The following is a 24660-nucleotide window of genomic DNA, read 5'->3' on the forward strand; positions in this document are numbered from 1 at the left end:
ACACCCTTCATAAGAATCTAATCTCAAAGCTGGGCAGTGGTGGCGCTTGCCTTTAATCCCATGGCTCCGGAGGCAGAGGCAAGCCGATCTCTGTGAGTTTGAGATCAGCCTGGTCTACAGAGCAAGTTCCAGGACAGTCAGGACTACTGTTTCAAAAAAACTAAAAGGAAAAAAAAAAAGTCTAATCTGAGTCAACAAATTACTAGGTCTTTTTAGTTTGCTTTGTAGGATTTAAGAAGCCAAAGGTTGGGACCTAAAATTAGTTTACAGAGGAAAGTGTGGCTGGGTGTGAGGTGCACACTTTTAATCCCAGAGCTCTGGAGGTAGAGGTAAGCAGATCTCTAGGAGTTTGAAAGCAGCAAGGTCTATAAAGCAAGCAAGCAAATAAATAAATAAATAAGAAAGTGTGTTGTGCTTAGTCCATGTTAAGTAACTAGGAATCTTCGGGACACTTCATATAAACCCCTTTGACACAATTAAAGTGCATGTTACTTTTTTCTTTTAAAAAATACTTATTTTTCATCATGTGTCTGTGTCTCCCTATATTCTCTCTCTGTTTCGTGTGTGTGTGTGTGTGTGTGTGTGTGTGTGTGTGTGTGTGTGTGTGTATACACATCCATTGAGGCCAGAGGTGCAGAGGTGTTGGATCCCCTGGAGCTGGAGTTACAGGTGTTTGTCAGCCACCAGATGTGGGTGCTAGGCATCAAACTTGGGTCATCTTCAAGAGCAGGCTATGGCCTTAACCACTGAGCCACCAGCTCTAAAGTGAACATTTCTATTAGCATCTCCCCGGCTTCTATCTTTCCGAATACTCCAGAGTGATCCATCTACCCTTACTGTGAAGTCTGCCAGCCACCCTGCCTCTTCTGTTCCTGTTGGCCAGGCTGGGCCTTACATCTATGTTATTGTCTCATCTTTAATGGCAGCTCTCTTAATTGAAGCCCATAGTTCCATGGAAACACTATGTGCCAGGAGTGTGAGAATGGGGAGAGTGTGGGATATTATTGGTGATGTAGTGTGCTACAGAATGGTGGTGGGAAAGTGTGCATGTACTGGTGTTTGTATTTAAGAGAACCAGAGGAGTGCAGGGGCTCCTGATGCTGGGAGAGGTGGGCAGGAAGCCACACTATCATAGTGCAAAGGAGAGATGACAACTTTCCATAATGATGATGCTTGAAAAACCCAGTTATGTTGCCACTGGTAGGTCCAGTGATGATGAAGCCAGAGGGTCTTCAGTATATGTATTCTGTCAGGGAAGCTGCAGGGTGTAGTAAGATACCTACCCAGCCCACACCTCTTGCACTGACCATGCCCATTGAGGGTGTGGGGACAGGTGTGGGTTCGGTGGATAGCGGGCAGGGTGGATATCTCACTATAGCAGGGTCCCCAGCTTCTAGGACAGAACAACTTATTCCCTTTAGCCCATTGTAGGCCCTTTATACTACCAATCTTCTTTTATCATTTTAGTGTCTTCCTATGTAGCCCAGGCTGACCTTGAGCTCTGACTCCGCCAGCTTCAGACTCCCAAGTGCTGGGGTTACAGGTTTGTGCCATCATACCCAGCAGCCAGAGCATCTTACAGAGACCTAGACTCACTGAGTGAGATGGGTGTCCTAAGAAGTGCTCACGGCCACATACTTGGAGTCACTGCGTCATCAATTTTCTGTCTCTGAACCAGCCTTATACATTGTACTGTGCAGTTAAGTCTAGGGTGATAGATGTGTGTCACACCATGGCCCCTGTAGACTTCCTCCTATCTGTCTGTCTGGCTTTGTGTCTCTTTGTCTCTGTCTCTCTGCCCTCCCCATCCTCCCTCCCTCCTTTCTTCCCTCACACTTTCCCTTCTCTCCTGCTCCTTGGCCCCATGTGTATACGTTTTCTTGTCATTATTCTGGATAACACAGTAGCAATCTCAAACTGCAGTGATTTTGGAAGCATGTACTAGGGCTGACGATGTGTGTAGGTGGTTGTTTTTTCTGCTTTCCTCTCACCTTATAACCTGGCTTGTTTTGTACATGGTGTTCTGACTCAGGGGTTGAACTCAGAGCCTCATGCATGCCGGGTGAGTGTTCTGCCTCCAAAAGGCATTTCCAGCTCTTCTTTTTGTTCTGAAGTAGCTTTATTGATGTGTAATTCTCAAGTAAAACCCATCTTTTTTTTTTTTAAAGACATGGTCTCTCTGTGTAGCCTTGGCTGTCCTGAAACTCACACTATAGACTAGGCTCAAAGTCATAGAGATCTACCTGCTTCTGCCTCCTGAGTACTGGGATTAAGGGCATATATCACCACTGCTCAGCTAAAACCCATCAATTTAAAGTGTAGAACTAGGCAGTTTTTTCTAGCATATTCATGTGATGTAATCATCACAACTAATTTTTTTTGCATATTTGTTGATTTATTTCATTTTTTGGATTAATTTTCCTCTGTTTCGTTATGAGTGCCTATATGTATGGATAATACATATGTGTACTACATGTGTGTCTGGAGCCTACAGAGGCCAGGAGAAGGTGTCATATTCCCTGGAACTGGAGTTATAAATTGCTGATTATTTTACCTTTCAGGAGGACAACTGCAAATTTGAGGCTAGCCCAGCCTATAGAGTGAGTTCTAGGTTAGCCTGGGCTACAGAGCAAGGTGACTTTGGCATGGAAAAAAACAAACAAACAAACAACGACAACAAACAGCAAAAGCAAACACCAAAAACTAACAAACCAGTTAACTAACACTCAAAAGAATCTCCCTCGGACATTTCTTTCTTTTAAAGTTTACTTTTTGAAGGGGAACAATGAGAGAGATTAGACATTTGTTAGTCACAACTAACTGCTATCCCTAGTAGCCCTGCTGTTAAATAACTTCAGGGACTGCTTGCTGTTCATATGAGCAAGTTCTGGAGGAGGACCACTGGGACAGGCCTGGGGTTGGGCACCCTAGGGACAGGCCTGGGGATGGGCACTCTAGGGACAGGCCTGGGAAAAGCTCTCTAGGGACAGACCTGGGGATGGCTCTCTAGGGAGCTTTCTGGCAAACTTCCAAACCTGTCTCCCCCTGCTCTGCAATGGCTGCCAAGGCAGAGGCTCTCACAGCCGTCATGGTGGTACATTTGTTGGTTGGTGTTTGTTCGAGACAGGGTTTCTCTGTGTAGCCCTGGCTATCCTGGAACTTACTCTGTAGACCAGGCTGGCCTCCAACTCTCAAAGATCCACCTGCCTCTGCCTCCCAAGTGTTGGAATTAAAGATGAGTGCTGCCACCACCCAGCTGTTTGTTTTGTTTTTATGCAGTGCCCAGGATCAAACCTGGGGTCTCTCTCTCTCTCTCTCTCTCTCTCTCTCTCTCTCTCTCTCTTTCTCTCAAGACAGGGTCTCACTGTGTAGCCCTGGCTAGCCTGGAACCTGCTATTTATCCCTGGTTGGGCTGGAGCTCACAATTATTTGCCTGGCTCTGCCTCCTGAATGCTGGGGCAGACTTGCCTGTTTATACAGCCATTAGTTTTTATATTTATTTAATTATTGATTGTATACGTATATATGTGTGTGTGCACATGCTGTGGTTCATATGTAGAAGTCAGAAGACAACTTGTGAGAATTGGTTCTCTCTGCCATGTGAATCTGCCATGTGAAATCAGGCTGCCAGGCTTGCTGGCAAGCACATTTACCTGCCACACCATCTTGCTGGTCCCTATAAAATTATTTTGTTTGTTTTTGAGACAGAATTTGTCTGTGTAACAGCCCTAGCTGTCCTGGAGCTTGCTTTGTAGACCAGGCTAGTTTAGAACTCACAGAGATCCACCTGCCTTTGCCTCATGAATGCTGAGATTACAGGTGTGTGCCCCCGTGCCCATAAAATCATTTTAAGAGCACTTTCTAAAGATGAGATGAGGAAAACCCACAGAAAGTCAATGTTTCTTGAAATGAGTGATTAAGGACACTGGGAGAAAGCAAGCTGTTGCTTTAGCATAAATCATTGTGTTATTTACATGTTTCATAATTATCTCTAGCATATATAATGCACATATACTTAAATAAAAAGAAAATAGCTCGGGCAGTGGGGGCACATGCCTTTAATCCCAGCACTTGGGAGGGGGAAACAGGACTATCTCTGAGTTCGAGGTCTATAGAGCAAGTTCCAGGACAGGCAGGGCTGCACAGAAAAACCCTACCTTGAAACTGTCTCCCTCATCCTCCCCCCAAAAAAAGATCGAATATAAAACAATTTGTTTTTAAATTTTTATTATTTTTGGATATTTGGATACAGGGACTCATACATTCTTGGCTGGCCTCAAATTCAGTTTGATAAATAGCTGAGGATGGCCTTTTTATCCCTCTGTCTTTTACCTCCCGAGTGCTGGGACTGCAGCCATGTACCAGCACGCCTGGTTTTGTGATACTGGGGATGGAACCTAGCGCTAGATGCTGGGCAAGACTCTAGCAGCTGAGCTACATCCCCCGCTAGGTGTAGATGTCTTAGCAGGAAGCATCACTGCCCAAGTGCAGTTATTGCAACAAAGTCCAAACCCGGTTGCATTAGGGACTCAGTTCTCTTGAGAAGTGTAGGTGCTGTGGGGCTTTGTGCTAAACAGAAGGTCAAGAAGAACCCGCCAGTCTGTCTCCCTTGACTTCTCTGTGCTCTGATGTTTTAGGTGTACAGAGCTAATGGACCAGATGGAGCTGTGGGCCGAGGCCAGAGAATCCACCTGCAGCTATGGGACACGGCGGGGCAGGAGAGGTATGTCCTCCCTGGGGCTGTCTCCACACTGACCTGGGTGGGCAAAGGCAGCCACTTGGCTCATCTGCACCTGGTGAGATGAGCTGCTCGACCAGCCTGAGGTGATAGTGATGGGCATATTTTCCTCCTCGATCGAAGGGGATGTGAATCTCTTTAAAACTGGACCCTCTTACCTGAGACTCTTCCTTTTTCTCTCAGTTTAGCGCCCCCCCCCCCATTGCCCTTTGCTGTTTGCTCACCAGTAAGGAAGTCCTAAGGCTGCTTGCTTTGTTCTTATCTGATGCTGAAGCCCGATGGAACATCTGGTTGGAATGAATTAATCCGGTCACAGGTCACTTAACTAAAATAAATCATGTGATATCTCAGTACAAGGCTGCTTTCATTCAGCTACAGCCTGCGATTTCTCTCAGTCTCCTTAGAGGATTGTTTTTCTCCGTGTGTGTGTGTGTGTGTGTGTGTGTGTGTGTGTGTGTGTGTGTGTGTGTGCACGTGCACTAGTATGCGGGAACATGTGTGATGCCAGGTCCAAAGGTTGACATCAAGACTGATTGCTCTCTCCCTTAATCATTGAGGCGGGATCTCTTGCCTGAACCCACTGCTCACAGGCACAGCTGGGCTGCAGCTTATTTTGGGGATCCGGCTGGCGTTACAGGTGGTTTTCTGTGGCCACCTGACATTATGTGGCTTCTGGTTCTTAAGCTTGTACAGGAAGCACTTGAGCCACTGAGCCATCCCCCCAGCCCTCTCTAAATCTCCAAGTGTACACAAACGTGAAGAGGAGATTGAAATGAATCTGTGTCACTTCACTCAATTTCAATAATTGCCGTGTTGTGGCCAATCTTATTTCATACACCCTCTCGACACTTCTCTCCCTCCCATATTACCTGGAGGGCCAGTTTCAGATGTCCTATCAGGCCAGATTTGCTGTAGGTGTCTATCGGTAAGCAATAAAGACTTTTTGTGAGGAGAGTGAATAATGATTGAGAAAGACCTACTATGTCTGAACAGTTGGTTGACGTATACCCTGCCCTTGTGTGGAGCCTGCCTGCCAGTCGCAGACTGTGAGGTTAGGCAAAGTGAAAGGAAATTGTAAGAGGAGGAGAAGGGTTAGAGCCTCTAGAGGTAGAACGCAAGAAAGGGTTGAGTCTGCCTCAACGCCGCCATTCCCACCTTAGAGGTAATGAAGTGGTTGTCAGAGAGAAGGGACTTCCACAGAGCCTGAAGAGAGACCAAGGATTGCCTTGTGGTGTCACGAAACTTCCCAGGAGGAAAACACACATGGCTAGACTGTTGCTTTTGGCCCACTTACCGCAAGGTTGTCCAGTCATTTCCTGGCTGAGACAAGGTTACAAGGCAGCTCTCCATTCGGGGGCTCAGTTTTCGATAACACATTCTGTTCACATTAACCTGTTTTGGGGAGCATCATGGGAATTATTGCTGAATCTTTGTAGAAGGCGGTGAGTGTCGCTGGCAGCTTTACATTTCAGGAGCAGGGCCCTGACATAGTGACCGTCTGTTTCTGTGCCCTAGGTTTCGCAGCTTGACCACTGCGTTCTTCAGGGATGCTATGGGTTTCCTGCTACTATTTGACCTGACGAATGAGCAAAGTTTCCTCAATGTCCGAAACTGGATAAGTAAGTGCTGCGGTTTCCCAGGGCCTGCTCCACGCCCGGGCCCTGCTCCAAGTGGATGCCATGTTCTTTCTTTTGCTGAAAACAGTCAGAGCCAAGGCTGCAATGATGAGTAAGCTCTTTAGCTCAGGGCCTCAGATGACTGCCATTCCCAGCCTCTCTCCTTTGCTCCCCTGGTGCTTACCTTCTCTCTGCTGGGGATCCTTCTCTTCCTCTCAGGAGGAGTGAGAAGAGCCAGCCCTGTGTAGGAGCATGAACAGAGCTGAGTGCTCTGGGCCCACATGATTGGAATTGGGTCACCATCTGTCTTCCTTGAGTTAAGGACTGAGCAGGTCACGTCTAGAGCCGTTCCTCACCCTGGGCCAGGATGATTCCTGACAAAACTTGCAGGACGTCTAACCCTCCAAACTCATGCATTTCCCTCTTCACTTTTCCCTTTATCTTTTCATTCTATTGTGAAGTCCTCTGTTTTCCCTTCTTTCTGACCAGTTAGAGCTGTTTATTTACACTTTAGGCTTATGTGTGTGAGTGCTTTACTTGCCTGCCTGTGCACTCTGTGTGTGCAGTGTCTGGGGAGGCCAGAGGAGGGCATCTGATCCTCTGGGATGGAGTTACAGACAGCTGTGAGCCACATGTGCGTGCGTGAGAACCTGTGTCCTCTAGAAAAGCAACCAGTGCTTTTTAACCACTGAGCCATGGTTTCAGCTCCAAGTTATGTTTATTTTTTAAAAACCCAGAAAGAAAGAACTCCTATGAATGTTCCATGGTCATCTCAGCTGAAATACTTCCTCTCTTATTACTGACTGCTATTTTATTTTATTGTTTTAACACATAGTGATCTTTACCATACCTCACCTCAGGTTGAAGATGTTTAGGTATGTCCTTCTTTAGGGAAAAAATTCAGATAACTGATTAATTTACTTAACTACCCTTTCCTTTGTAGTGTTCATACAAAAATTTAGAGATGAGAGCAATAACATCAGCTGGGTGTGGTGGCACATGCCTTTAATTCCAGCACTTGGGAGGCAGAGGCAGGAGGATCTCTGTGAATTCAAAGCCAGCCTGGTCTACAGAGCTAGTTCCAGGACAGCCAGGGCTACATAAAGAAACCCTGTATGGAAACCTACTCCCACTCCCAGAGAAGAGAGAACAATAACATGTTTGAGACTCATCAGCATAGATATCGACTCTGTGAACTGTTACAGAGTATTAAAAGTGCTTTGATTTATTAACTGAGTGTGCATATGCAGCTGAGCCTTTTGGAAGTTGGTTCCCTCCAAATCCATGTTCCTGGTCAATAGGACCTAGAGTTTGCATTCCTGATAAGTTCTCGGGGCATGCTGAGGCTGCTAGCCCATACACCTTACCCAGAGAGTGAGTGAATCAATTAACCTTCCCTTTGACTCTGGGAAGTAAATAGTGTTGTGATCATTTATAGGTGAGGAAGCTAAGGTGGTCAGGTAACTTCCAAGGAGGTGGGGAGGTAGGGGGTGGGATGGGCGCACAGCCACCAACAGAGCAACAGGGCCATGCTTCAACTCTAGGAGATGCTCGTAACCATGGTAACAGTCATTGAAGGTGCTAAGAGTGTAACCACTGGGATGGATTGGATCAGATGGACAGGGACTCTGGCACTCAGGAGCCACAGAATACTGAGTGTTAAAGATCAGATGGAAAGGTATTCTGGCACTCAGGAGCCAAGGAATACCACAGGTCACCTTAAACATAGCAGCTCCCAGCCCTGCTTCAGGGAAAGGCTTCCCCAGTGTAACAACTCTGCTCCAGCAGGGGAGGGCTTCCCCAGTGAAGTTCTTACAGTTTGACTCCAGTCCCCATCCCCTGTGCCCCCCACCAAGTGTTAATAGCCCTGCTCTGCTCCTCTCTGCTCTGGCTCAGACAAAAAGTTGTTACTTCTCTCCTCTGCTCAGCTCCATTCCAGGTAGCTTCTGCCCGGGTAGCAGAGGACAGCCAGACTGCCTGACAGCTACAAGCTGAACAGGCACAGACAGGACTTATATAGGGCTCCTTAAGGGCGGAGTTATACCAGTGTGGGGATTGGTCAGGTTTCAATCCCTGAGCTCAGATTGGCTAGATCTTGTGCTCAGGGATCGATTGGTTTTTCTGCACAGGTTCAGGTTCAGATTTGGCTCTGATTCCAGGGACAAAGTGTGTTTCTTTGGCACACGTTTCAGGGTCAGGGTGAGTTTCTTTGGTTCTGGTTGCAGGGCCAAAGTGTGTTTCTTTTGGCTCTGCTCAGGGTGTGTTTCTTTGGCTGTCTCTTTCCCCCTACACAGAGAGCACAGGACAGACCAGTAGAGGAGACAATGGAGCAAATCTTGAAGGAAGTTGTGTCTGGGCATTAAAGAGTGTGGGAACTGTACATTAACAACCCAAGAGTAGAAGAAGCCTGGCTTTTGCAGTTTGATCTTGCCTGGGCCGGTCTTGTGATCTAAGTTGTCCCCTGAAGGCAAAAAGACATATCCTGAAGTGCAGGCCTGTGTTAACGCTTGGGGAGACTTCCTTGTACTTCACCTTCTCTTGATAAGATATGCATGACCTGACTTTGCAAGGAGGAACTGAAGTGTCAACACTCCTAGCTGATAGTGACAAAACACACACTAGGTCATGCACTCCCAAGACCCCTGATTGTGAAAGCTCAGCGGCTCCGGGCTTGGTCTGGAGTGCGAGGAGAGAGAGGTTGGGTTTTATTTTTCTTCTTTGGGAGATGGAGCTACCTTGCACCCTGGAGCTCTTGTTCCTTCTTCTTCTTCTTTTTTTTTTTTAAGGTTTCATTTTTACGACTTTTTAAGTCTGTTGTCTCTGTGGTACACATGAGTGCAGATGGCCTAGGAGGCCGTGTAGCTGGTGATGATGAGCCTCCTGGAGTGAGTGGTGGGAACAGAACTCAGGTCCTCTGGGAGAGAAATGTGTGCTCTTTACCACTGAGCCATCTCTCCAGCCCCTCTCTTCCTTTCAGAATCAAGCTTAGCTAAAGGACTTTAGATGAAAGGATATAAAAGTTACAGAACATTACTGTAGCACCCTTCTTTCCCTTGGTCTTGGCGACAGTCATTTTACTATTTACCCTGTGTCTTCTTTTGTCATCAAACCATAGTTTTTGTTTGTGTAAGACAAGGTCTCACTATGTAGCCCAGGCTATCTCTGAGCTCACAGAGCCTCTAGCCTCAGCTTCCTGAGCACTGGGATTACAGGCACATATCATCACATTCAGCTTCTTAATTGTTTGCAATAGATTGGTCCCGTCTTAGGATGACACAGAAGTCTGAAGAGCATTTCAGATGTAAGTAGGTTTGATTATAGAAAGAGGTTTCTTAGCTCAGTTGGTAGGTATTTGCTTAGAACACATGAAGCCTTGGTTACCAATTCCAGTACCCCATAAACTGGGATGCACTATATACCTGTAAGTTTAGCACTTGGGATGTCGGAACATTAAGAGCACTCAAGTGCATCCCTGGCTATATAGTGAGCTGAGGGCCAGTCTTGGGGGATACAGGATGTCTTAAAAAACAAAAAGACAATTCTTTATAAATTATACTACTGTTGAGAGAAAATAAAATAAATGATAAACAGGGTTTAAGATTAGTAGTAACATACAGACACAATGGTAGTGCACACCTTTAATCCTGGCACCTTTAATCCTGGGGAGGCAGAGACAGGAGGAGTTCAAGGCCAGCCTGGTCTACAAAGAGAGTTCTAGGACAGCCAAGGCTACTTGGAGAAACCCTGTCTTAAAAGATCAAAATCAACAACAAAAACCCAAACAAACAAACAAAATAGATTAGCCCCACCCCCACAAAACCAAAAAGAAAATATAACAATTATAAATATTTATGAATCCAAAATAAAACAAAAGGTTTGCAATGCACAGGGCAGGGGAAATGTCTCAGTGGTTAAGATTCCTGACTACTGTTGCAGAGGACCCAGACTGATTTCCCAGTACCCAGGTGTCAGCTCACAACCATTTACAACACCAGTTCCAGGGGATCTGGTGCCCTCTTCTGGCCTCTACAGGCATCTGTGCACCTATAGTGCCCACGCGCGCGCGTACACGCGCGCACACACACACACACATATGTAAACACTTTCACATAAAGTAAAAGTAAGTCTTTAAAATCTTTTGAAGTCCCTTCTGCTTATAAAGTGCTTTTAATTTGGTCTTTGACAATTTCATACAGTGTCTTTGGATCATATTCATCCCCCTCTCCACCTCCTCCCTACTCATCTGACTTCATCTTTTCTCCCCCTCCATTCCTTCCCCCTACAAGACCCTCCCCTCAAAAAATAAAGTTTTTTGGCCGACTGATTCTGGGTGTGGGCCTGCCCTGGAGTGTGATCAATATGGCAGGTGTCACTCCGTTGAATAAAACCAACTCTCCGTCTCCTACCAACAAACAAATGCCAACAATTCTCAAGCTAGGAGTGGGACTTGAGCCCACCTGCACTCCCTCATGGTAGAATTTTAACTGGCGTGAGCCTGTGTAGGTCTTGTGCATACCATCACAGTCTGAATTCATATGTACATCTACCCCGCTGAGTCTGGGAAATACTGTTTTCTTGAAGTCATCTAATGCCTCAGGCCCTTATTATCTTTCCCACTTCCCTTCCACATACACCCCTAAGCCTTGAGGAAAGTGATGTGGTATAGAAATCCCACTTAGGGCTGAGCATTCTGATGTCTCTTATTCAAAAGACAGGTCTTTTATGACCTGTGTGAGTGCTCTGTGCAAGTGAGAGTGTACGTACACACACACACACTTTTAAGGGTTATCATATTCTTCTGTATCTCTCTGATGTAAACATATTGGAGTATGTGTTAAGGACAGGACTAATAATCCAGTCTGTCTTAAAGATTATTGATGCTCTGAAATATTGTATCAGCTCTTTATCTCTGTATGTGCATTTTTGGTTTTCAGATGCTCTTTTGCAAATATTTTCTGTTGACCACGTGTTTATATCATGACTGTGTATAACCAACTTTCCTGTATCACAGGCCAGCTGCAAATGCATGCGTACTGTGAAAACCCAGATATAGTGCTGTGTGGAAATAAGAGTGACCTGGAAGACCAGAGGGCAGTGAAAGAGGAGGAAGCCAGGGAACTCGCAGAGAAATATGGGTGAGTATTCCTGCAGCCTCTGGAGGAAGCGTTTTAACAGAAACATTAGCACGTGAGTGAGAAACTGAAATGACAAAGTGAGGAAGTCAAGTAAAAAGCTTAGCTTTTGGCCTTGAGAGGTGTCGAACGCCTCATGTTTCACATGACTATCACAGTGGCACTTACAGAAGAAACGTGGGATAGGGCTGTCCTCTGGTGTCTTTGTCCCCTTTTGTCAGTCTTGGAACTTACAGGAAGAGAGCCTTGAGGGCAGACATACTGACCACAGGGCCTTCTGTCCAACATCTGAAGAGAAGGAGCTTATTTATTTATTTATATTGGCAGGGTTTCTCTGTGTAGCCCTGGCTGTCCTGGTCTACTCACTCTGTAGACCAGGCTTGCCTTGAACTCGGAGATCTGCCTGCTTCTGCCTCCTGAGTGCTGGGATTAAAGGCGTGAACAGCCGCCGGTGCCACCTCCACCACCTGGCTAACAGAAGGAAATCCTCTGCGTTCAGCAAGGAAATTTCAAAACCACTTTACATAGCATTGTAGAGTCCTGGCAACTGAGTAGGCCTTATGAGGTATCGCAGAGCAGGCGCTGACTGGGGAGGCGAGGAGGTGGAGATGCCCTTTGGTTTAAGGCTGCCTCCCTCAGCTCCTGGAGGCATCATGGGGCTTGCACATGAAGGGGAGGGTGAACTCCAGGGGAGTTACTGCTTCCCTCTCCTGAATTAAGAGAATGCAAATTAGATTTGACGATCACTATTAAAAGTAGGAGGCAGGGATGGAGAGGATGCTTAGCAGGTGTGGGCGCCTGCACCACAATTACAAGGACCAAAGTTTGGACCTTGTCACCCGAGTAACAATCTGGGTATCTGGTGCATGCCTGTGACCCCAGACCCAAGGGAGGCAGACACAGGATCGCTGGGGCTTGCCGGCTTCCGTCCTAACTGAGAAGATGTGAGTCCCAGGTTCAGGGAGAGACCCTGCCTTAGAAGACGGAGTGTGCTAGAGAGGGACACCTGACACTCTTTTCTGGCTTTCAGACCTTCATGCACACACATGCACATACAGTCACACACAATAGATCCTTATAAGAGGCAGGAAGCATGCTGGGCAGTGGTGGTGGCACACACTCCCAGCACTTAATCCCAGCACTCAGGAAGCAGAGACAGGATGATCTCTGTGAATTTGAGGCCCACCTGGTCTACAAGAGTGAGTTCTAGGATAGCCAGGGCTGGTACACAAACAAACCCTGTCTTCAAAACAAAACAAACAAACAAAAAACAATAAATACATAAGAAAGAAAGAAAGGCAATAAACAGATTTATTTATTTATTTATGTGCCTTTTTTTTTTTTTTTTTTTTTTTTTTTTGGTTAGGTTGGCCAGGTGGGAAGAAGTCAGACTCTGGGGGTGGGGGTGGACTTTGACTGTCAGCCAAGGAGACAGAGGGTTGGAAGCTTCCGAATGCTGGAAAGTGTTATGCTTTGGGAGCTGCAGGTGGGGCAAAATGGAGGGCAGTGATTTGTGCAGTGGCCAGGGATTGGATCTCTGGGAAAGGAAAAGGAGGGATACAGGAGAGAAGACGCACAGGGTGGGGGAGGGCACGCCTTTAAGCCTCTAGCACCTGAGGGATTCCCACCAGCCCTGCTGGCTTACTCTAGCAAGGAGATACAGTGAGATGCAGGGCATCTCATGCCCGGGCAGATCATGCTGGACCCTTAGAAATACCTGGGAGCTTTTGCAGTTGTGTGAGTGTGGGCCTCACCTCTGCTGACCAGGTCACATGGAGTTTGAGCAGTTGGGTTTCAGTTGGGTGCTTGTCTATGACGAGATCCTGGGCTGGGAAGATGATTGCACAGCTGACAAAGTGCTTACCATGCAAGCCTGAGGACCTGAGTTTGATACCCTCCACCCTGCCTCCAGAACCCCTGTTTAAAACCTGGTGTGGTGAGGGGCTGGAGAGATGGCTCAGAGGTTAAGAGCACTGACTACTCTTCCAGAGGTCCTGAGTTCAATTTCCAGCACAGTCATCTGTAATGACATTTAGTACCCTCTTCTGGCATGTAAGCATATAGGACACTGTATACATAATACATAATTAAAATTAAAAAAAAAAAAAAAAAAACAGAAAACCCAAAACCTGGTATGGTGACACATGGCTTTAATCCCTGTACTCAGGAGGCAGACAGATCTCTTTGAGTTTGAGCCAAGCCAGAGCTACATAGTAAGACTCAACCTTACAAAACAAGGTGGGCATGTTAGCTTTCTCATTTAATCCCAGAGCTAGGAGGCAGAAACAGGTGAGTTCCTGGGGCCTGCTGCCCACAATGCTGGCACAATCGGCAAATTCCAGGCCAGTGAGAAACCTTGCATCAGAATAAAGAGAAGGCAGATGATGCCTGAGGATTGTCATTCAGGGTTAACCTCCGCTAGCAGGTGCATGTATGTGCACCTGCACATGAACACGTAAGCCTGAGTGCACATGTCTGCTGTGGGGATCTGACCTTGTTCCATTGTAGTTACATAGTCTCTGCAAATTTCTCTTTGTGTTGGATGCTGACTCTTGGAGTCATCCACAGGAAGGAAAGCTGCATCTGGTGCCTCTAACAGCTTGCCACATGAATTTCCTATGCAGTGGTCATGACCAACCTACTTGGGAGAATGAGCTGGAGGCGGGCAGAGCTCACAGGCAGTTCTGGTGCCCTCTTGAGAGGCACTCAAACAGTGTGGAAAGGAAATGGGGGGGCAGGGGGGCAAACACCACAGGTCAGACTGAAGTGCTGAGGGGGAGGCTGTTTTGCAAGGAGATAAGGAGGAAGTCAGCCATGAAGCAATAGAGACTGTGGTTTGTCACCCATGCTTTTGAGGCGTGAATGAAAAATGGGGCTGTCGAGAGCAGGCTTTCAGCAAGTGTTTCTCAAGCACCTGGGGAGGAGATCAACTTGTCCCCATTCCGGGGCTTCGCCAGCCCTTTCCTGTTATGCCCCCAGCCCTTTCCTGTTATGCCCTTTCTGGGTCTCAGGATTCTGCAGTCTTCCTGGCATCAGAGCTCGTGTTGTTTCTGTTGTACCAGGGATCTGAGCCATGTGGGGACTGTCTTTCCCTGTGTCCTGTATGCATTGGCCCTGGAAGACACCACAAAGATGGGCCGAGTTGAGTTAAAATGGGAATTTTTGTTTGCTTGTTGAAGGAATTTTATTGTTTTTCACTACTAGGAATGGAACCCAAGCTAGGCAGAGTGCTCTACCACTAAGCTGTGCCCACCCCCACCCATGATAAAGGCTTTTAATTGATGAGGACAAAGGACATGCCAGGAGAAGAGTGGAAAGGGATGGAGATAGTCCATGCTCCTTTAGTCATAGACAATAGTTGGTGGTGCTAACAAGATACTTCACCGGTTTTATTGAGAATGGAGGAAACCAAGAAGATTGTGAATGAGACTAAAGAACAACTGAATGTATACACTCATGTGCTGTGCGTGTAAAAAATTTAAAAATTTAGGGGGCTGGAGAGATAGCTCAGCAGTTAAGAACACTGGCTGTTCTTTTCAGAGGACCTAGGTTCAATTCCCAGTACCCATACGACAGCTCACAACTGTGAAGGCATCCTCACACAGAAATACATGCACATAAAATAAAAATAAATAAATCTTAAAAATTTAAAAAGAAAGAAATTAATGGTATATTATTAGGCATATTTTGAAACCATTTAAGGAAGCTATAACCAAACACACAAAACGAATTCTCTAGAACCCACTGTAACTCAGTAGTTAGCTACAGAGGATCCAGATTTCGTTTTCCACAGTCCTGCAGGTTCAGCCCATTCCTGTGAGCACTTAGCCTTCAGCAAGACTAGCTGTGAAGTCTGGATCCACAAGTAAGTCAAACACCTAGACACATTCGACAGACACTCCAGACAGACCCTTGCTGCTGTCATTATAACAACGTCTGAGGTAGGGATTGAACTTGGGTTTGCATATGCCAGGAAGTGTTTTCTTTCACATGTATGTATGTATGTATGTATGTATGTATGTATGTATGTATATTCACCAGGTATGCCACAGATGCCAGAGGCATTTCATCCTTCTGAAGCTGGAGTTACAGGCAGTTGTGAGTACCTGACATGGGTGCTGGGAACCGAACATGGATCTTCTGCAAGGACAGTGGGCACTCTTAACCACCGAGGCATCTCTTTATCCCTAGCAACTTGGTTTTTTTGTTTGTTTGTTTGTTTGTTTTTCCAGATAGGGTTTCTCTGTAGCTTTGGAACCTGTCCTGGAACTCGTTCTATAGAACCAGGCTAGCCAGGCTAGATTCTATAGAATCTGCCTGCCTGTACCTCCCCAGATCTGGCATTAAAAGTGTGCTCCCCAATGCCTAGCTGTGACGAGTGTATTTTTAAAAAACACATCAAAATTAGTCTGACTCCATGAATGCCACATAGCTATCAAGTAGCCATGTGTAGATGGATGTGAATCTCAACCAACCGTTTTTTTCCTCCTCCTAGCAGTAGCGCTCTGGGGCAGTGCTGTTCTAGCACCATCTTGTGGACATACAGAGTAGTACCAGTTTTCTATGGCTAAAGTAATGGTGTTTTGGATTGATGCTTAGATACCTAAACTTTTTAAAGCTGGTGGGCCTCCAGACTGATAGCTGGGAATCCAGCATGGGACTGACTCAGACACCCTGAACATGGGTCTCTCGGCTGGAGGGCCAGGGAGGTCTGGGGGACCTTGGACGGTAGAGCCAGGATGTGTCCACAAGAGGACTTTGGGGGCACATTCCCCATGGAGGGATGATACTTCCTTGACCTGGAGACAGGAGAGAGGGCTTGGTCCCTACTCCAAATGACTTGAGAGATTTGGATGACCCTTCCTGGAGGGCATCACCCTATATGTGGAGTGGGAGGGGATGGGAAGGGATGGGAGGGGAGGGTGATTGGGGAGCATGAGAGGGTGGGAGGGAGTGAGGGAGAGGGAGCTGGGACCCATATGTAACATAGAAATAATAATAAAAAGAAAAAATTATGTTTGAAAAAAAGAATACACATGCATGTACACACTCATACACTGGGCTTTTGAGATGGGGTCTTCTGGATACACATCCCTGGCTGGCACCCGGAACTCACTCTGTAGACCAGGTGGTGCCTCTGGCATGCTGGCATTGTGGGCACGCACTACTCCATGCAGTAGGCATACTGTTTCTGAGAGAAGGCTTGCATGTCCAAATGTGTGTGCTAAGTGTGCTGTCCTATTGCCTCAGCACCAAGACCTCGTGAACCACCGCTCTTCCCCTCCCCAGATAAGGCGAGGCTTCTAGAGCAGTTCTGGGAGTACAGTGTAGCCCTGGGACTCACCCTGTAGACCAGGCAGGCTTCCGGGACCTTGGAGATCCACCTGCCTACCTCCCTGCTGGGATCAAAGGAGTGCACCACTTTGTGGAATATGAGTTTAACTGTGTAAAATGTGTTGCTTTTGTTTAAGTTGTGGAATTATAGGCTTAACTGTGTAAAGGTGTGTTGCGTTTGTTTACATTAAGTTTCTTTAACTAAGGAAAGATGTGTTACTTTTGTTTATGCTGCATTTGTTTAACTATGTGCAAATGTGTTGGTGTTTCACCTTGCCTGCCTAAGGCACCTGATTGGTCTAATAAAAAGCTGAGTGGCCAATAGCTGGGGGGGGGGGAGTAATGGGGCTGGTGGGCAGGGAGAAAAGGGGGAACTAGCCAGCCAGCCAGCCAAACACACACACACACACACACACACACACACACACACACAGGAAAGCAGGATGGACAGTATATAGATGAGGAAAATGAACTTTGGGGCAGCATATAGATTAGTGGAAATGGGTTAATTTAAGCTTTTTTTTTTTTTTAAAGGCTACCTAGAAACAAGCCTAAGCCAAGGAAGAACATTCATAATTAATAAGTCTGTCATATTTGGGGGCTGGTGGTTCAAGAAAGCTTGCTACACCCTACCACAGCCCAGGTTACACACCACTTTTAATATCAGTACTTGGGAGGCAGAGGCAGGTGGGTCTCTGTAAGTTTAAGGTCAGTCTGGCTGGACAAAGTGGCAAATTCCAGGATAGCTAGGGCTATGTAGAAAGATTCTTCTATCTCAACCAAACAAAATGCTACTTATCTATATTTTGTATGCCTGTGGGTGTTTTCCTGCATATATACCTGTGCACCATATGCATACCGTGTCTGATCCCCTGGAACAAGGGTTACATATGGTTGAGAGCTGCCATGTGGGTGCTGGGACCTGAACCCAGGTCCTCTACAAGAGCAGCCCATGCTCCTAATGCTGAGCATCTCTCAAGCCCCAAGTCGTTTCTTTGTATTTGCTTTCTTCCCCACATGCATACTTTGTGTTTCTTTTCTTTTCTTTTTCTTGTTTTGGTTTTTCAGGACAGGGTTCTCCATATTGTTTTGGAGCCTGTCCTAGAACTAGCTCCATAGACCAGACTGGCCTGGAACTCACAGAGATCCACCTGCCTCTGTCTCCCCTCCTGAGTGCTGGGATTAAAGGTGTACACCACCAACACCCTTGTGTTTCTTTTTATATTATCTTTCCAACTGTATAAAATATCCAGGGCTGGAGAGATGGCTCAGTGCTTAACAGCATCTGCTGCCCTTAGAGGACCAGAATTTGGTTTCTAGTATTCATGTCTGGTGACTCACAACTGTCTGTAATACCAGTTCCTGGGGATCCAATACCTTTTGCCCTTGTGGGCACCTGCACTCACAGGCAAAAACCTACACATGCATACACACATATGCACACACACAGGTGTAATTAAAAATAATAAAAATAGCCGGGTATTGGTGGCACACGCCTTTAGTCCCAGCACTCGGGAGGCAAAGGCAGGTGGATCTCTGTGAGCTTGAGGCCAGCCTGGTCTACAGAACAAGTTCCAGGACAGTCAGGGCTACACAAAGAAACCCTGACTCAAGAAAGAAAAAAAAAATAAAAACAAATCTTTAAAAATATATAAGATATTAAGCCAGGAACTGTGGCACACAGGAGGATTGTGAATCTGAAGTAAGCCTAGGCTACATAGAAAACTCAGGATCCTTTCCAGTTCCCTAGTTAAATTCCGTCTCAAACAGCAGATGGTCAGCCAGGTGGTAGCTTTAATCCCAGCACTCTCGGCAGAGGCAGGTGGATCTCTGTAAATTCGAGCCAGCCTGGTCTACAGAGTGAGTTCCAGGACAGCCTCCAAAGCCACAGAGAAACTCTGTCTCAAAAAACCCAAACAAAAGACAAAATAACAAAACAAAAAAACCAGAGGGTTATAAGGCTTTACTCAGTGGTGGATCCAACAGGACACTTTCTAGTTTAACAGGGGCTATAGGATATATGAGCACATATGTGGGAATATGGCAAGGACACACTTATACTTGTGTCATTTATTAGCTGAACGACCCTCTAAGGGTTATTGACTTCTCTGGGAAGTGGCAAGGAAGTACCAGAGAGTGTGTGTAAATGGGTGAGGTGAGAAGGAACACTCAGTTCAGCTGGACTTAGTAAGCTGGGCTGGGTAAAACTTCTGGAGTCTGACACCAGATGGTTGACTGCAAGCGTATTTAAATGCAGTACAATTTGGAAAAAAATTTCCCGATGTAATACAATCCCTGGTGCACAAGGAGGTGTCGTTACATCAAACCCAACTCCAAGTACATGTTACTTCTTTCAAGATCGGTTCTAGAGATAAGCTACCTGTCTACTTTAAAGGTTTGGGAAAGGTCTGACTGGTCACTTTACCTATAAAAGACATGTGACATCTCCCCCAAGGATGTGTTCTAAATTGACTGAGAAATAAAGCTAAAGATCTCTGAGGGAGAATCTGGGATAAACATTCTGGGGGATGTGGCAGGTCTTGCTCTACAGATAGCAAGGTTCACCAAGTCATTAACAGCATCTACTCCTGACCTTCTGGGTGGAAAACAGTTGATATGTCTTTTTCTTTAAAAAGAAACCTCTCACCAAACACCAGGTGGTGGTGGTGGTGGCGGCGCAGTGCACACTTTTAGTTCCAGCACTCAGTAAGGCTGATCTCTGAGTTGAAGGCCAGCCTGGTCTACAGAGAGAGTTCCAGGACAGCCAAGGCTACACAGAGAAGCCTGTTTAAAAAAAAAAAAAAAAAAAAAAAAAAGGAAGAAAGAAAGGAGGGAGGGAAGGAGAAAGGAAGCAAGCAAGCAAGTTCTGCATGCTTAACATTCCTGGTTCCCTGGTGATCTGTGGACACAAGGACTTTTGTGCTCCCAACACCAGAGAAGTTAGAGGGATATAATTGAAGCCCTCCTGGTTCTCTCCTCCTCTTGTATCTCCTGGGTATTTTGTTTTGTTTGTAGCCCAGGCTTTCCTCAAATTGTCTGTGTTGTGAGGCTGCCCTTGAACTTCTGTTCCTGCTGCTTCTACTTCCCAAGCTAGGGTTACAGGTGTGCACCACTATACCTGTTCCTGCCTTCTCTTAGAAAAACACTGGTCTACTTTCTGGGGCAGATAATTGTGGCTGCTTAGACAGCTCCTCGTAGAAGTCCAGTCTGAGAGAGGCAGATGCTAACTCAGCCTATGCAGCTTAAGCCAGTTACAATGATATCGTTCCTTTAAGCTGGAGTTTGTTTTTGGCTCTGGTAAATGATATTTTGAAAAATGAGATACGAAGGAACTGTTTTGAGAGAGACCCATTACTGGAATAGAATTCGTTTTCCGTGTAATTTGGCACATTGAATTGAATATGAATAGCATCGCCTCCTCTCTGTTCCCTACTGAAGTCATACTGCCATCATTTATTTATCCTACAATTATTCTCTAAGTTGTGAATGGCTAAAAGATTACAAAGGACAAAGGCCACTGTCCTCCCTTCTACATTGACAGCTGAGCTGTTTCTGTCCTTCCAGAATCCCCTACTTTGAAACCAGTGCTGCCAACGGGACGAACATAAGTCAAGCAATTGAGATGCTCCTGGACCTGATAATGAAGCGGATGGAACGGTGTGTGGACAAGTCCTGGATTCCAGAAGGTGTGGTGCGATCCAATGGCCATACCTCTGCAGATCAGCTCAGTGAGGAAAAGGAGAAGGGCATATGTGGCTGTTGAGACGCCAGTCGCATGGCGGCGGCACAAGGGTCCTGCGTGTGAGCTGTGCAGTAGAGATCCAACCGGCACACTGAGATGAACAACAACGTATTGAATGCCAATTGCTTCTCCTCATCTCCAATAGACATTAACTCAGCATCCACTTGTAACTTGTTGCAGCTTTATATAACCAGGAATTGGGAGAACTATCTCACAGAGCCAAAAGTGCCTTGTAAAGCCTAAGCCCATGGTGGCAGGTCATTCGGGGATTCAAGATTTTGCACCCAGGAAATGTTGCATCTGTTATGTAGAATGTTGATGGCACTTTCTTTGAGCAATGAAAGGCTACCAATGTCTTGAGAATCCAGGTTTTAAAATCTATACCATAGTTGACCTTCTAGAACATCACTCACAAACACTTGAATGCTAGTATCATGCACACATGGGATCAATGTCTCTCAGCATTACCTTTAATTTAATCCTCCCCTTTGACAGATTGTGTCATTAAAATACAGCCACATCTATAGCCTGAGCAGACTGGGTTGGCTATGGCTTTAGTGGTGGTGGGAAGGGTTTGTAGGGCAGGGGTGAGTGAAGTAATGAAAGCAAGAGAAGTCAGATTTTACTGACCCTTGGCTTCAGGGTCATGGGGACCTGGGTGTTCACGAGTGGCCTGTAGGTTCAGTCCACGTTTGAGCGAGCACAGTGTGTGCTTCTGCTGTGTTCGGTAAAAAGATTTTCTCTTTTTTGTTTTCCTTCATATTTATGTTTTTTTTTTTTTTTCCTGAGACCTTCAGGCTGCAGTTTCAATTCCTTTGTAGACTACTAATCTGACTTTACCATCAGCCTGGGTGTGATTGCTATTTCTTATTTTGTTTTCTCTCCCATTAGTGTAACTAAAGGACTCTCTCTTTAATTCAACCTATTTGCTACCTGGAGGGAGAACAATGTCTGTAGTTAAGCAGTCACATTTGTATGTTAGCTTAAGAAAAGTGTTTTCTAGCCTGTACTTTCACTGGGGATGTGGGCATTTTATGTATTTACAGTATCTTGCCAAGATCATGTGTTGCACCCCATTGTCTCAGTATCTTCATGCCCAGAAAGGGTGGTTTAAAATGTTCTTTGTAGAATCTAGTTCTTCAGACTTAAGGTATCATTCAGAACGAAATTCTTTTAAAATGGCTTAAAGAAAGTAAACCAAAATTTCCAAAGAACTTCACCAAGAAAAAAAAATCACCATTTATAGTTTTTTGTTTTGTTTTGAGACAGGGTTTCTGTGTAGTTTTGGAGCCTGCCCTGGAACTAGCTCTCGTAGACCAGGCTGGCCTTGAACTCACAGAGATCTGCCTGCCCCTGCCTTCCAAGTTCTGGGACTAAAGATGTGCACCACCACCAATTATAATTTTAAAAAGTAAAAACTGTGGGTTTTTTTTTTTTTTTTTTTTTTTACAGTAAATGTTTGGCAGAAATTGTAATTAGGAAAACAAATATAAAGGAAAAATAAGTAGTTGGCATGGTAATTCTGAAGAGTTTTTTTTGTTTGTTTTTAGACAGGGTCTCACTATGTAGCCCTAGCTGGCCTGGAATTCCCTTTTTAGACCAGGCTGACCTTGAACTCACAGAGGTCTGTCAGTATCAGCCTCCCAAGTGCTCAGGTTAAAGGAAGAGCCATCATACCCAACTCTTAAAGTCCTTTTAAAATTCAACATCTATCATTTATTGCCACTGCCCTTTGATCCCCTCCCCAGGAAAATAAGCCTTGGCTACTAAGCTTTTTCTGCCATTGAAGTGAGTGATTCTTTGACACACCAAGGCTGTCTTTTAAGGCTTTTTGTACCTGAACATTCTATGTCTGTGGTTTTTTTTTTTTTTTTTTAAGGCGGGGTGGGGTGGGAGGATGGGGCATACACAGTAGTGCCTTCCAAAGTTGTTCTAAGACTTCAGTGGAGTTTATCATCTATCAAGGCACATTTTCAATGTCTCTTTTGTAAATAATAAGTTAATGTCAGCCAGGCGCTGGTAGCATACACCTTTAATCCCAGCACTCAGGAGGCAGAGGCAGAGGCAGAGGCAGGTGGATCTCTGAGAGTTCAAGGCCAGCCTGGTCTACAGAGTGAGTTCCAGGATGGGCTCCAAAGCTACACAGAGAAACTCTGTCATCGCGAAACAACAACAGAAATGTTTGCATAGTGCCTGCCACTTTCAAGAAGGAGACCCACAGCTAGAGTCAGGTCTTGTGGGCTCCAAAACTGCACAGGGTTAAATGTGTGTGATAGACACCCACACAAGAACTGCCTTGATAGGTTGAAAAACAACCCATCTTTGCATTCTCTTTGATAATAGTTTAAATTTGATATAAAATAACCATTTTTTGTGTCAATGTATTTTTCTATTTGCAAATCTGTATAAAAGCAAATTCTCTTCAATAAACTTTGTGCCAATTAAGCCATAATAAAAAAAAAATCCTGCAGTCTATCAGGTTTGTATGAACATTTCAAACTATGAACTGGAATGACAAAGGAATCCAAATTCAGGATGCAGTGTCCATGAGATGTCCATTGAAGGGCCTGGTCAAAACAACACCCTGGGAACATGGTTCAAAATGTTTTCTTGGGCAGTTTTCTTCATGTGTTTCATGTGTATGAATGTATGTCTGTGTTCTGTGGGTGCACAGTGTCCTTGGAGGCCAGAAAAGGGCACCATCAGATCCTTTGGGACTGGAGTCACAGATAGCTGTGGGCTGCATTGTGGGTGCTGGGAATTGAACACGAATCCTCTGGAAGAGCAGACAGTGATCCTAACAGCTGAGCCATCTTTCCAGACCCCAATTTAAAATGTTTTATCCAGTTGGGTGGTGGTGGTGCACGCCTTTACTCCCAGCACTCAGGAGGCAGAGGCAGGTGAATCTTTGTGAGTTTAAGGACAGTCTGGTCTACAAGAGCTAATTCCAGGACAGCCTCCAAAGCCACAGAGAAACCCTGTCTTGAAAAACAAACAAACAAAAAAAAAGTTTTATCCAATATTTGCTGAGCATCTTTAAGGAATGGTGAACTAGGTGGTCTGAGGGGCAAATCAAAGATGTTGAAGGCCTGCACTCAAAGCAGAGCTGAGGGACAGTGCCAGAGCATTGACTGAAAGAGGAGACTGGGCCTCCTATCTTACATCTTCACACTCAACATCCGCTCCTCAGGCACACCACCCTGAGTGGCAGTATTCCTGGCACTGAGATCTAGACGTGTTGGTCTTGTCTTGGATGCTAGCTTTCCACAAGTCTGTTTGGCTCTCTCTCAAAGACTACTCAAGTACCACCTTATCCAACCATGTCCTATAAAAGAGCAGTCATTTTTACAGGCCACCAGAATGTCACTTGCTGAAAGGTTGGTGCCTGGTTTGTTAACCCCATTGATGGGGATTTGTCAAACTCTATGAAGCCATAGAGTTTGTTTGTGCCTTACCCCCTCCCCCCTTTTTTTTCCCAGACAAGATTTCTCTGTATTGCTTTGGAGCTTGTCCTGGAACTCACTCTGTAGACCAGGCTAGCTTTGAACTCAGGGATCAGCCTGCCTCTGCCTCCCCAGTGCTGGGATCAGAGGTATGCACTAACTACCACCACCCAACTCCTTATTCTCTTCTTAAGTGGGTGGTGGCAGCCACGTCATCACCTGTCACCAGGTGCCTTTCCACCATCAGCTATGTGACATGCGCCCCTTGAAAGGCACGGCTTGATGCTCTCATGCCTCTTACCCCTCTCTTACCCCTCTGGCTCCTCTCTTACCCCTCTCTTACCCCTCTGGCTCCTCTCGTCACTCCCCTTCCTCTTGTCTCTCTGTCTGACTTCCTGCCTCCCTCATGTCCCCACTCCCACCTGGCCTTTCACTCTTTCACTCTCCCCAGTAAATCTCTTGCACTAACTCTGTTGTGCATGGTGTGTTTGCTTAGTGGCATACCATGGCAGGGCCCGCCAAAAGGTACCCACTTCGCCCTTCTTTTTTATTTATCGTTATACCCAGAGCTGTCTTTGAGGGTGCCGCAAGCTAATGTTCCTCATTTGCACATGGGACATGGTTTAGAACTCGAGCTCCATGTGAGGAGAGGGAC

At 45.8% G+C, this 24660-nt stretch overlaps 1 protein-coding gene across 2 annotated transcripts in view; it reads left to right on the forward strand.

Annotated features, from left to right (window-relative positions):
• Window positions 1-22877, forward strand: part of Rab27a (RAB27A, member RAS oncogene family) — a 53147-nt gene extending 30270 nt beyond the window's left edge. For both annotated transcript variants that reach the window (XM_051197941.1, XM_051197942.1), the window contains exons 3-6: window positions 4638-4723; window positions 6254-6357; window positions 11366-11489; window positions 20385-22877. In XM_051197941.1, coding sequence (XP_051053898.1) covers window positions 4638-4723; window positions 6254-6357; window positions 11366-11489; window positions 20385-20583 — 513 coding nt within the window. In that variant the 3' untranslated portion in view covers window positions 20584-22877. The remainder of the gene's footprint in view (window positions 1-4637; window positions 4724-6253; window positions 6358-11365; window positions 11490-20384) is intronic.
• Window positions 22878-24660: the final 1783 nt, after the last annotated feature.

Source organism: Phodopus roborovskii, unplaced genomic scaffold (genome assembly GCF_943737965.1).
Source record: "Phodopus roborovskii unplaced genomic scaffold, PHOROB, whole genome shotgun sequence".
Lineage (NCBI taxonomy): Eukaryota > Metazoa > Chordata > Mammalia > Rodentia > Cricetidae > Phodopus > Phodopus roborovskii.